At 41.1% G+C, this 14038-nt stretch overlaps 1 protein-coding gene across 3 annotated transcripts in view; it reads right to left on the reverse strand.

Annotated features, from left to right (window-relative positions):
- The window catches only part of LOC121314262 (rho GTPase-activating protein 39-like), a 102018-nt gene that overhangs the window by 38043 nt on the left and 49937 nt on the right, over positions 1-14038 (reverse strand). For all 3 annotated transcript variants that reach the window (XM_041247320.1, XM_041247321.1, XM_041247319.1), the window contains exon 2: positions 3903-4337. In XM_041247320.1, the coding sequence (XP_041103254.1) occupies positions 3903-4337 (435 nt within the window). The remainder of the gene's footprint in view (positions 1-3902; positions 4338-14038) is intronic.

Genomic DNA, 14038 nt, shown 5'->3' on the forward strand with positions numbered 1-14038 from the left:
TAGAATTAGGGGAGGACTTGACTGAAGTCTTTAACAGGAGTTGATTAACCTGAACCAGAACCAGAGGACACACAGTTGGAAAAGTGGAGAAAGACTGAGGACAGAGGGTAGCAGACACTGCACCACACATAGAGTAGCAAGGGTATGGAATGTTATGTGTTGTGGATTTAAAGCAAAATGTCATAATTGTGATGTCATTTCCATGGGCCACATGATAAAGAAATATCAGATGGTTGTATCGTAGCAGTCACTGCTATACAGTACATCATATTACGTTTATTAGGTCAGCCAATCTTGTATTTTCAGCTGTATCAGATTGGAAAGGTTAATATTGGACTAGAGTGTTCTCAAGTCTTTCAGCTGTAGACTGTAAACAAAGTATGTTTGAGTGGCTTGGCCCTCTGCGCATTGGCCAACGTGTCCAGCAGAAACCCACTATCACTGAACAAGCACATCTGTTCCATTTACTGTGTCAAACAACATTCGTGCTACAGACAGTGCACTGTTTTCCAATACAGATAAGCATTCTGGGCTATTAAGGTCATTCCTTTTTTTTTTTTTTTTTTTGTGTATGCCCTGAATGCTGCTCCACCTAAGACCAGTGGAACTAGGCAATGTTAACTAACTGTGCCACAAGGTGGCAACATTGTTAGCCCAACATGGGAGGTGCCTTATGCAGAAGGAAGGCCGGCTGACATTTCAGCAGCATGGGAACTGAACTGTTTTAAATTTCTATACATTACTGAGTCATTACATAAATCACGAGGGCAAACTTGACTGTAATTTTCCTGTTTTTTGGTAAGTGATCCCAATGATCCCTCGTTTACTTTCCCCCTGGGTGTTGCTAATTTGTGTTGCTCGAGTTGGCACTTATTTTGAAGCCAATAGAGATGAATCTAATCTTAAGGGTTAATTTCATGTAATAGGTGATGAGGAACTGAAGACACAGCACATGTTTACCTTGGCTGTCTTTCTTTCTCTGCATTAAATAATATTATCTTGGGCTCCAGGGTAATTGCACTGTAGTTACTGTTGCTGATGCAGGGTCTAAACTGAAACTGTGGTTGACTCCAGTAATAACAAGCACATCAAGTACCAAGGGCACAAATAGCTGTTTATACAGAGCGCTACTCTGTAAGCAGAGAGAGGAGTTAGCAGACACTGAGCTGCCTCTGTTAACACACTAATTGAATATAAAGCAGGATCCAGCTAATCCCACCTGAGTTTACAAAGGATAACATTCAGCCAGCCAGAATGTGGCTGGTCCATTGTGCCGTGAAATCACTACATAATGTGCAATCACTGCACTCAATCACCCAGCCTTTCTACTGTATTGTATATGAAGCACTGTAGCAGGGTAGCGTTGCAGTCAAGGCTGGTCCGCAGCAGGATAGCAGACCCAGAGACAGAAAGCTGCAGTTTTTAGCATGAATGCAGACTTTTATTAACAAACAGAACAAAACACAAAGAAACACAGGCACAAGGGCCAAAATAAACGGTTTAAACAAACACAAATCAAAACTTCCCTCTTTCCTAACTCCCACTGTTCAGGCTGGGCATTCGCCTTCAATGAACTCTCTTCTACTAAACATAGGATTCAGCTCCCTTTTTTTATACCATGGGGCTGGGACTTGAATGGTGATAAATTATTCAATCAAGACCCAGCCACATTGCATACGAGTATTTGGCAGGGATGGAATTGACCTCACCCCTGCCAAACTTAAACAGAAAATACCCCCACACCCTATTTACACCGGCAGAGCTTCTGCCACAAGCACCAGTGGGGCTTTCAATTCGTCCTGGTTATTGATTTCCCCCAGATTAGCCCAACTGCACAACTATATTCCCATTAGATCCAGGGTCCTGCTAATCCAAGTTTTACTATTGGGTTAAACTCCTGGGGCACTAGAACGATCCGCTTATAACAGTTTCCCATAGTACAAGCACAGCAGACTATAACAAACCACAATGAAAGCATTGTAAAGCATAGGGAAGCATTGTAAAGAATGATTTACTATAGGTGAGCTATAGTAAATCATACACAAGAATATGGTAAACCATGGTAACCATGGGGAAAGCATAGTAAAACTGCAAAAATATTGTGGTAAACCTTTATAAGATTAAACTAAAAAGCTCTGTTACAGCCAGGTCAATGTGACAGGGGAATGGGACCAGACAGAAAGGGGGGGATACGGCCAGAGAGACAGAGGGGATAGGGTCAGAGAGACAGAGGGGATAGGGTCAGTGTCACAGGGGATAGAGCCAGAAAGACAGAGGGGATAGGGTCAGCGTGACAGAGGAAAGGGTCACAGTGACAGAGGGATAGGGCAATTCCTGTCCTCAAACTCCCAAAAAGGGCCAACACGGCAGCCTAAGGACCCACACCTCTACAACGGTGCTCTGAAGTAATGGCTTCAGGCAGCTAGGTCCAGTGACTGCAGGGTTATTTACTGTCATGGAGGGAGTCAGAAATGGAGTTTCTGCCTGTTGCTGCACCAACATGGGTTACGTGCTGTGTATACTACATGTCAACACACATGCCCCCTTCTCTCACTGCACATTAGAAGCACAGAGCGACTGCAGAGAGAATGTTAGTTCAGAGATTAAACACACCTGCCCTATACAGTATCAAGACTTGCTCATTTTCAGTGTTTTTATTTCAGGGCCTTGCAAAACACAGCGATAAATCACTCACCTTTTAGAGTGAAGTATTTATTTATTTGAGTCGACATTTTTTTTTTTATTGAAACATCATGAAACCTGTTCCTTGTGAAATTGGTTGCAGGGGTTTTTTTACTCAATGTGATGATTTTCAGGATATATCCAAGCTGAGGAAAATCACAGCAAATGGAACGGGTGTCAATCATACCTGACTCTTTCCTGTGGTTGACTTTGAATACCTCGGCCCCACTCAATCACGGCGTGTCTTCAGCTCAGATGGTCAGAAATTGGTTAATTAACTGGTTTCATGGTGTTCCAATGAAGAACCTCAGTCATACACATTACTCTGGAAAGTGAGTGATTGATTTATTGCTGGTATTTTGTGAGCCCCTGAAAAATAAATACTGAAAAGGATCAAGCCTAACTATGACACACATGAAGAACCAGACACAGGAGTAATCATCCGCTGTGTCATTATTATATAAACTTTGGCGAAAGTGTTGAGAACAATGCAGAGTGGCGCTGAACAGTATTCATCCAGTCATTCATTTCTGGAATCAGTACTGTAAACCTGTTCTCAAATCTCTACACCCTCCATCCCACCCTCAACAACTCTTTGAAGAGTTGCTTTTAGTGCTGGGGCAAACATGGGAATAGTCTCTCAAAATCTGGACACATGTTTTCTTTAATTCTGTATTAGTTTGGGAACAAAACTAAAATCCATGCCATATTACAGTAAATAAAAATCTCTGGAGTAAAATAAACCTGGAGGCACCCCATCAATTTGCGTGTTACTTAATCCAGGCATCACTTACATATTCTCTGCATAATATCTTTTTGAGAGTCAAATTATGGAAAAAAATAAAAATAATAATAAAATAAAATAAAACAGGAAACTGGATCCAAGTTGGCCAAACCCCAAGTTTAAAAGTTATAAAAAATAAATTACAATTTTGATTTGCATGAAAAGCATGTTACTATCAACAACTATACAATGTGCTATGAAATGAGAAAACCTCATTCTAGGTCCACTATCACAGTTAAAAGGAAATAACTAACTACCAGTATTTAAGGTCTGGAATGAGGTTTAATTGATTCAATTAAACAATTTTGGATAGAGCTGGTACCAAAGACTACTAGAATTTGCCCAAACTTCATCTGGTATAAAGGACTAAATGCCACACAAAAAGGCTAAAATCACTGACCATGACACTACCGCTGTCCCTCCCTCCTGGCCTCACCTGTCAGGCTCGTCTCTGCCCAACGTGTGCTGCTGCTGCTGCTGCAGAGCCTGTGCCTGTGCCTGGGGCAGTGCCTTCCCCTCCAGCTCCTGCTCCAGGGAGGAGGATGTGCTGCCCTCACGGCTCACGTTGCTGTTCCGGCCTGGGCTGTTCTCCGCAGAGGCGCGTGGTGAGTCTGTGTTCTGCTTGAGCGTCTGTAGCTTGGCCAGGGGGATGATGTCGCAGTTCTGGGGCCGGTGCCACACGGTGCGCTGTGTGGAAGCGTTGTAGTAGTAGAAGCGTGAGGTGTTGGGGTCAAACAGCTCCCACCACTGGTTGTCGCTGGTGTGCTTGATCCGCACCCCCAGTGGAGGGTCCCACACACACTCCCCCGTCAGCAGGTTGGCGTACATCCGCTCTCGGGTTCGAGGCTCGATGATCTCCACCCATTCCAGCCTGTAGGGGAGGAGAAAGGGCAGGCAGGTTAGAGTGCTGGACTGTACACAACACCTACACTGACACACACAGACACCAACACAGACAGACTGACACAAACACCAACACAGACACACTCTCACACAGACTGACCCACACAGAAAACCTGACAAACATACACACACAGACACAGACAGACAGACTGACACACACAAACAAACCGACAAACACTAACGGTCTACGTAGATATATGTTTAAGCAATTCAGGGAGGAGGCATATACTATCCTCTTAAGGATTTGTTAGATTTTCCTACCTTGTGTGGACATTTTTGACACTATAAAAGAGCCCCACCCTCACACACACACACACACTGATCAACACACAAACTGACAGTTACAGTATCTGGGAGCTGGGAATTTAACCAGGCAAAAGCATTCTTATTGCAGCACTTTATAAAGTTAAAAAAACAATTATACCATTACACATGTTACTACAGTATTACACTCAGGCAGTGTTTAAACACTCCAAGAAACAAGACAAGTGCACTGAATTGGAAAAGGTCTAGTAGATAATCTGTCTTATTAATGACCCATAAATAATACCAGCCAAGAAGCCGCCTTTGTCAGAAAGTATTGACTTCCAGAGTTTGAGTGGACGCCTTAAACATGAAATACAAGTTGAATCTGGCAGGATTTTTTTTTATGAAAATTGTTGCTTTTCAAGAATACAAAAATGTTGTTATCTCCAGATGAAAGTATGCAGTAGAAGGCCAATAAATGTGGAGAAACAATACAGTAATAAATACTATGGGCTGGGGATTTTTTTTTTTTTTTTTAAACAGTATTATCAATTGATGGCAAAGCAAATGAAATACTGTAACATGGTGAAAAATGGTAAACTATGGTAAATGCTTAGTATTACTGTACCATGGGGAAAGCACTGGAAAAATGCAGTTACCATGGTAAACGGTTTGATTTCTCAATAAACATACTGTAATCTTAAGAACATAAGAAAATCTACAAGGAGGAGGCCATTCAGCCCATCAGTGCCCCTCTGCTTCCTAGTAGCTGGTTGATCTCGAAACTTTGACAAGTTGGGTCTTTAAAGGATCCCAATGAATTATCATCAACAGCAAGGCTAGGAGGTACTGTAGCCCATTGCACATCCTCACCACTATGGTGTGCAGTAGTGTCTCTCCCCTTTGTCCTAAGACTGTATAAGAACACATCTTCCCTGTGCTGTCATGTTCACAGAGAGGGTGTGTTGTGCAGCAGTAAGCTAACCCAGCTCTGGCTCGTGGGAACTCAAAACAGGACGATAAGCAGCTGGCAGCACCAATGACTCCAAGCACCTCCGTGTCTCTGCACTGCACCTACAGTATATTACAAGGGCTTTTGTTAAACTGCTTTGTTTTCTTCCTCTACAAATGTGCATCTGAAACTATCTGTCCTATCTAGTGTTACTTTCCTTCAGTCCTTTCTTTATTCCAATGTGCCTTTAAATCCCAGGAGGAATGTGGCTAGGTAGGGTTCCGTAATTAATCCCTGTGTGTCTCACTGTGTGCTGTCTCTATCCATCACATAATCTGAATCTTGAACTTTACAGTTCTTGAATAAGAAAAAGAAATCCCTTCAGGGCACTGATCGAGAGAGCTATTTAAAAGGAGCGACAGACCAGGCTTTGTTCAAGCAAGGGAACCCCAATTAGAGGGCCTTACTGTCTAACAGTTTACTGCATTGGAAAGGTAATAGAGTTACAGTAGTGCTACCAGAATGATAAGGTTAACCACTGTACCAAGGTAACGTCCGATAATCAGGTGTTATTACACTGTTTCAGAGGGGGTTTATTAGTTTATTCTAATTTTAGTCTACCCGCAGTAGGTAAAGTGATTTAAGTTGTTAAAACAGTTAATTGTCCTGTATGACCAATAACGAGAGGTCAAAGGTTAACGTCCAAGCCATATAAAGCTTTTAGTTGGTTTCCTATACATGTTTTCAGTAGTACATATGAGCTTATCTGCAGTCTGTAAGTAGTTTTAAGCTGTCAAACATTTCCTGAAGTCAAAGGTAAAGATCCAGTACATTTTTGAACAGGGTACAGCTGGTTTCTTATATATGTGCAATAGCAAAAATGAGTCTATCTACAGTCTCTAAAGTGATTTGAACTATTAAAATAGTCAATTGTCCAATTTGACAAATAACGACAGGTCAAAGGTCAAGGTCAAAGACATTTTTAGAAAGCTCTTAGTTGGTTTCCTATACGTGTTCAATAGTAAATATGAGTCTATCTGTTGTCTGTAACGAGATATGAGCTGTTAAATCAGTCTATTGTCCAGTTTGACCAATAACAAGAGGTCAACAGTCAAGTTAAATAGCATTTTTGGACAGACAATTCATAGTTTCCTATGTGTGACCAGGATGACCAGGATCAAACCCAGAAGAACACAGATACCAAAACACGTAATGGCGGATGAAAACTGAGCAGTGGGACGCTCAGTTTATTTATTAAATAATAAAACAAATATTTAAACAAACATAAAAGACACAAAACAAAAAGGCGCATTTGCCAAACAAATAAACAATAATAGTAACTAAACAAGTATCGTGCTTTTGTTTATCCCTCGACTTTAGTTTTACCTCCCAAATCCTCACTCATTCTTCACTCTGAACCCTCTCCCCTAATGGCGTGGGAGTGGGTCTTTTATATTGTTGCTGGAGCCTTAATTACCTATTAAACAATTACCTTATTAATGCTCCAGCCACATTCCCACAAGCTTTACAGGGATGGGGATTCAACCCCATCCTCACTTTGAGACCAGCTTTCCGTCGGTCTAAAACAGTAAACAATGACGGACGGTTTTCATCCGTCTGTCCAAATATATATATATATATATATATATATATATATATATATATATATATATAATTATATATATAATATATATAAATACTATTAATAATATATAATAGCGCACACATGTATATAGGGGCGGGTCACAAACTCATACCCAAAAAGCACTCTGTAAGGAACTAAAAGCTATAATAATAATAATAAGTATAAAGAAACCAAGAGAAAACAATGCCTGTGTTTTACAATGCAGACAATTTTGTTTTTACGTAGCATGTGTAAACTGTACTGTATTACTGTAGATACCCTATCCCCTTTGCAACCTAGTTTGTATTTTGCCTTTTGAAAATCAGGCTGTTAGCACACAGAAAGCACGTTTTCACCACTTATTTATTTATTTATTTTTTTAACATGTTTTAGTGGAATCACCATAATCCTTACAAAGTAGAACATAAAAAAATGCATTGTAATTAAATACCTCCACAAGACATTGGAATTCTGAATTTTCTTTTATGCAGATCTAGACAATGTCTGCCTGCCTAATAAACATTGCTGATTTAAAATGTAAATCGTCATATCTGCAACATGTCCGCCTTGCTGTTCCGTTTAACTCAAACATACTGTGATAAAATATGTATGCAGTCATGTTGCTGTTAACAGTACACTGACTAACAAACTTCCTTCTTGTTAAAATAACTTGCTGTAAATGCATTAACATATTTTAAATTTATTTACACATTTAATGTTCCAGTCTGTTTGGTGTGTGAAAATGTATCAAAACAACCCCCTTGCCTTTGTAATTAGATTCGTTGTACAATGTATAGCACCTTTTTCATTTGCAAATGGATATTTCAAAGCCAGACCAGTTCATTAGTGCGGTATAATTAAATACAGACTTTCTGCTGTAATATTTTGTTTTTCAAATTGATGGAAACTTTTTGTAGCAGAAATTTAACTACAGCAATTTATCATTAAGATTTTGTATTCAAACTTTAAAGTTTTTTTGGGGTTTTTTTGTTAAAAAATTACTTGACCACAGTGTATTTCTTTAAATAGCCATTTAAAAAATGAATTACAAAAAAAATTACATTATACCGTGGTATGAGGATAACTGTGGTATATTTTTTGACGGTTACCATACCGTCAAAATTTTATACCGTCACATCCCTAGACGCACCAACTGCAGGTAAATACAGACGGACAGGCAACTCACTTTACCTGACACTAGAACTTGTGCTGAAGAACGCTCTCAGCAAGTTTCATCACAGCTGGCTAGGCTGTTACAAACTGAAGTGCAGTGTGACAAACACACAGCAGGAAGGGAATACAGTATGCATCAGAAGCCGGGCAAGAAGCAAATGAAGAACAACAAGTTCCTTGTGTGCAAACATAAGGGCACCAGAGGAATGTTGCTACAGTGCACTTGTGAGAAACATTAAAATGAGAGGAATGGTAGTTCCTCGTGCCAAGTTATCAGCAAAACGCGAAAAACTGCCAGACTATACAGCAAGGATAGTTTACATGTTTTCAGGGTATTGGCGCAGCAAAAGAAAATCAACCAGAAGCACTATTTAACTTTTAATTTGTAGTTCCCAACACACTTGCGAAATGTCAAGAAAAAAAAAGTCAATACATGCCATACAGTGAGAGAAATAAGTCACCAAAGTAAGGTAAAAATGTCCTCCACTTTTTTCTCCCAATGTATTTTTTTTTGCAGACCCGCGGCACTTTTATCCGTTCATGTATATTACAGGACATCTGAGTTTTAATGTTAACTTGTTTTGTCAACATGGAAATATACTACAGAACGCACTTATTGTGACGTCTATATCATTTATATTTAATTATATATTTATGTTCTAAAATGGAACATTTGCATGCAAAAAATATATTCGTTATATAAATATAAAAATACGTCTGGCATGCGTGGGATTTTAAACCATAACCTTCAGTTTGCAAGCGTGTTGTGTTCTACTGTCAGTGCTACATGATTAGTTGAGAAAACACGCAGTATTTTGAAAGATGAAGTCAGCCAGCTCAGAATTCTCTGGACTTTGTTATATTTTATCACCATTACCATCATCATCAGTCTGAGATTCTGATCTTGAGCTCTAAAAAATGTTGATTTCCTTTCAGTGTGATGCTATTTGTGGTCCCCACTGGACAAAAAGGAACATATTTTTTTCTGAGAATTAACTATGCCGAATGATATCCTATATATTTGGTAAAAGTAAAACATTAAGAAATATTGAAATAAATGAATATATAAATCAATACATAGACGTTTCTTTCTTTATCTTTCATCTTCACTATCATATAAACACTACCGCTTAATACTGCATGAAACAAAAATAAATACTCAACAGTTTTTGTGAAGGAAGAATGAAGAACAGCTTTCTGACTCTTGTCAACCTATTCTTTTAAAGACATCTGTTTCTCTCTTTTCTTGAGTTGTGTACAGATTGTGCTGTCTGCAGGCGAACAGGACAGCTGTAATCACTGCAGTGACACAGCCACAGCTGAGCCGCTGCCAGGAGAATGCGTTTAGCAGGGAGGGTCAGTAACCCACAGCGACCCAGTAGCTCTGAGAGGCAGTCATAGGCAGTCATCATCTCCAACCCCCACCCCCCAAGGAATACAGAGCTGCCGAAGGACAATAGGCATGTTTACACTGCCATTTCTGATCCGGATCAAATGCATCGGCGAGCGGATCAAATGTACCTCTCGAGGAGGTGGTACAGATCAGGATCAAATGTACCTCTCGAGGAGGTGGTACAGATCAGGATCAAATGTACCTCTCGAGGAGGTGGTACAGATCAGGATCAAATGTACCTCTCGGGGAGGTGGTACAGATCAGGATCAAATGTACCTCTCGGGGAGGTGGTACAGATCAGGATCAAATGTACCTCTCGAGGAGGTGGTACAGATCAGGATCAAATGTACCTCTCGGGGAGGTGGTACAGATCAGGATCAAATGAACAAGTAGCATTTGATCCTGTCAGTGTAAACACTCGACCGACTCAAGTTCCGGCATGCACTGCAGCGCAGTGACGCCTTTTGTTCTGAAGGCGGTCGCCAGGCTGAAACATTCCCTCCAGCACATCAGAGAAGCAGATAAGAGAATACATCTCCCGTGTTTTTTTTTCCTTAAAAATAAAATATTGTTAAAGTTAACAGTAAATGGCTTGTTCATTTTTGTTTAAAAATAAATTGTGTTTTTTTTTTATAACTACACCATTTTTGTTGTATCCTTCAGCGGGATGACGTGGAACGTAATAACGTGAAGCTCGGACTTAAGCTCTAAGCGTGCATGCGACACCCTCAGGCTGCGTGAAAGATCCTGATCAATGGCTGTGTAAATGTAACACCACTGCTTGTGATCAAATGTACCGATGCATTTAATCCAGATCAGAAATGGCAGTATAAACATGCCTAATGGAACAGCATACTGTATTGATGACAGACACGCAGACGACAAACTCGCAGCAGAAGGAGCTCAGTAGTAAAAGATTCTCCACCTTAATAAAAAAAAGCATTTTGAATTCTGCTACAGTATATATTAACTGTATCGTTCAGATACCATTGTTTCTGAGACTCTTCTATTAAACCAACATTTCAGTTACCACAAGATTTCAAGGCCATAAACTGTAGAACTATTTTATAATGACATGGTTAAAAAAATAAATAAATAAAACAGTAGCAGGTTGAGAAGCACAAAACACAAGACAGACACATACAGAAACACATACACAAACAGACAGAGACACACAGTCACACACACAACGCCAGAGAAACACACATGCAAAAGAGAGACCACCCCCCCCTCACACAATTAAAGCATAGGTAATGTGCCCCTCTAAGACACTCTGCAAACACATGTCCTCATCACATCTGGTCTGAGTGGTGCTCTATGTCAGGCTGCATTCCTAGTACATGGAGTTTTCATCAACCTTCCCTGCTTTACAGTAATTTCAGATCTATTAATGCCTGGGAATTGAAGGAGTTGTCACTTTTGACATCTGAATATATATATATATATATATATATATATATATATATATATATATATATATATATATATATATATATATATATATATATATATATTGTAAGGTACCCAGGGAGGGGGTTAAAATCCTTCCCTGCTAAAAACCTTGTGAGAATGCACATTTGGGTGTTATGGGGTTTAATTGTGTAATTGTTTTAACGATTTAGTTAATCCTCGGCACCTGATCGTAATTATAAATTAGAGACAGGTGCAGGGTATTTGAGAGGCAGCCAGACTGATCGGGGCGGCTGAGTGAAGAGCCCGACTGCGTGTGTGTCCAGTCGTATTGAAGGTGAAGTGCTGAGTGAAGAGCCCGACTGTGTGTGTGTCCAGTCGTATTGAAGAAAGTGTTGAGAGAAGCCAGTTTGTGTTTTGGTGTTTGTCAGGTAAACGGCTTAGCCGTCCTGTGTGTGAGTCAGGGATCGGCTGGTGTATAGTGAGAGCTCCAAAACGGAGTTAGGTGTTTATTTCTGTTTTGTTTTATGTTTATTAAAAGTGCGCGTCAGCGCTAAAGCAATTCCGTTTCTGTGTCCTGGGTCTACTTTAAAAGGGGCAACGAACTCCGTGAGTGCGAGGATCGTTTACATATGGTACCAGAAGTGTGTGTGGGCGGCCCTATGACCCAGTAAAAATGGAAAGCTTAAAGGAATTGATCGCTATGATCAAAAGAAACACGGCTGCTCAGATTGAGCAGAATAAGAGATGGAGATTGGAACTTGGATTGCCAGAGCCAGAGCCGACGGAGCTGGATCTGCTGCTCCAAAAATGGGAGCAGGCAAGACAAGCCCAGCCGCCGCTCCCAGAGCCCAGAGAAGGGGAGCCGCCGCTCCCAGAGCCCAGAGAAGGGGAAGCCGCCGCTCCCAGAGCCCAGAGAGGGAGAAGCGATGAACAAAGAGGAGGTGGTGAGGTGCCCACCTCCATCACCCCAGCGAACCAGTCCGGCACTGCCAGTTGTGGTCCCTTGCCCCTTGCTCCTGGATACCCTGCCGGTCTTCCTAGACCTTCCTGCGCTGGACCTGGAGCCCAGGAGTCTGCAACATTGGCCACAGCTTTTCCCCTGGTTCCCTGCTCCGCTCTTCCCGAGCACCCAGACGTCGCTGGGCTGCTGCCAGACGTCGCTGTTGCTCCCCCTGTTCGCTGCTTCGCTCCCCCTGGGTGATCGGACATCGCTGCGCCGGTCCCCAGTGGAAGATCTCTGTCCACTGCTGCATCCTCCTGTTCCCCGGTCGTCACTTCGGTCGGCCCTGTCATCCCGGTGGGGTCCCTTGTCGCCGGTTCAGGGTCCCTTCCCGGAAGTGCCGGAAGGTTCGACCCACCCTCAAGTCCGCCCGTGAAAGAGGGCGGAAAAGGACATTTCGGGACTTGAGTGTGGGTGGTTGTGTTTTAGGGGAGGGGGTGGCCTTGGTAGGGCCGATCAGTGTTTCACACTTGAGGGGGAGGATGTGTAAGGTACCAGGGAGGGGGTTAAAATCCTTCCCTGCTAAAAACCTTGTGAGAATGCACATTTGGGTGTTATGGGGTTTAATTGTGTAATTGTTTTAATGATTTAGTTAATCCTCGGCACCTGATCGTAATTATAAATTAGAGACAGGTGCAGGGTATTTGAGAGGCAGCCAGACTGATCGGGGCGGCTGAGTGAAGAGCCCGACTGCGTGTGTGTCCAGTCGTATTGAAGGTGAAGTGCTGAGTGAAGAGCCCGACTGCGTGTGTGTCCAGTCGTATTGAAGAGAGTGTTGAGTTGTGTTTATTTCTGTTTTGTTTTATGTTTATTAAAAGTGCGCGTCAGCGCTAAAGCAATTCCGTTTCTGTGTCCTGGGTCTACTTTAAAAGGGGCAAAGAACTCCGTGAGTGCGAGGATCGTTTACTATATATATATATATATATATATATATATATATATATATATATATATATATATATATATATATATATATATATATATATATATATATATATATATGCTTGAAATATATATATATTTTTTTTTTAGTAGACTGCAGTTTAGCCGGCTGCCTTCTGGAAATGATAATGCGGAACCTAATTCTAGAAAAGTCTAGAAAATGCTGGATTGCAGGTAAACATTCTCAGAGAGTATACAAGAGGTAGGCATAGGATGATTGCTGTCATTACCAATAAGTAAATATGGGGAAAAGTAAAGAGCTATCTGAAAACCTTAGGCAGAAAATGATTTGTCATAATGTTGAAGAAGACTACAAGATTTCAAAGCATTTGAGTATCCCAATTTCAAGCACTGTTTCTATTATCAAGAAGTACAAGACTCATGGTACTGTCACAACGCTCCCTTGAGAACAAATTAAAACACAAAACAAATTAGATTGTTACAGTTCCCTGAACAGGAAATTAACTTTGGCCAATTACCTCACCATAATTAAAAAAACAAAGCAGTGGCAGACCCTAACCAAATCCAGATATACTGCAAACTGAAACTGACAGACACAAATTAAACTCCACACAGTATATTGCAGCCTGCAGCCACCTAATCTGAAGCGCAGAGTAACCGGCCTGTCAATACTGGTAGTTATTTATTTGAGTGCATTTACTAACATTAGAAATATGTACAATAAACACTAGCATTTGCATTTGAGAGAGGGAGAGGATGTGTAAATTACAGAAAGTAACAAGTGACTCAATCATGTTCTGATGAATGACAAACCTAGGTATACAGTACAGCAGTGCCTACTGTAGTCCACACCGGTTCTACTACTACAGCATGACACAGTGTACAGTACAGCACATAACCACAAGGGCACACAGAATGCCAGCCTCTCCCACATGACACTAGAGTTCAGAAACACTCAAGAGAAA

Source organism: Polyodon spathula, chromosome 4, assembly GCF_017654505.1.
Source record: "Polyodon spathula isolate WHYD16114869_AA chromosome 4, ASM1765450v1, whole genome shotgun sequence".
In the NCBI taxonomy this organism is placed as follows: domain Eukaryota; kingdom Metazoa; phylum Chordata; class Actinopteri; order Acipenseriformes; family Polyodontidae; genus Polyodon; species Polyodon spathula.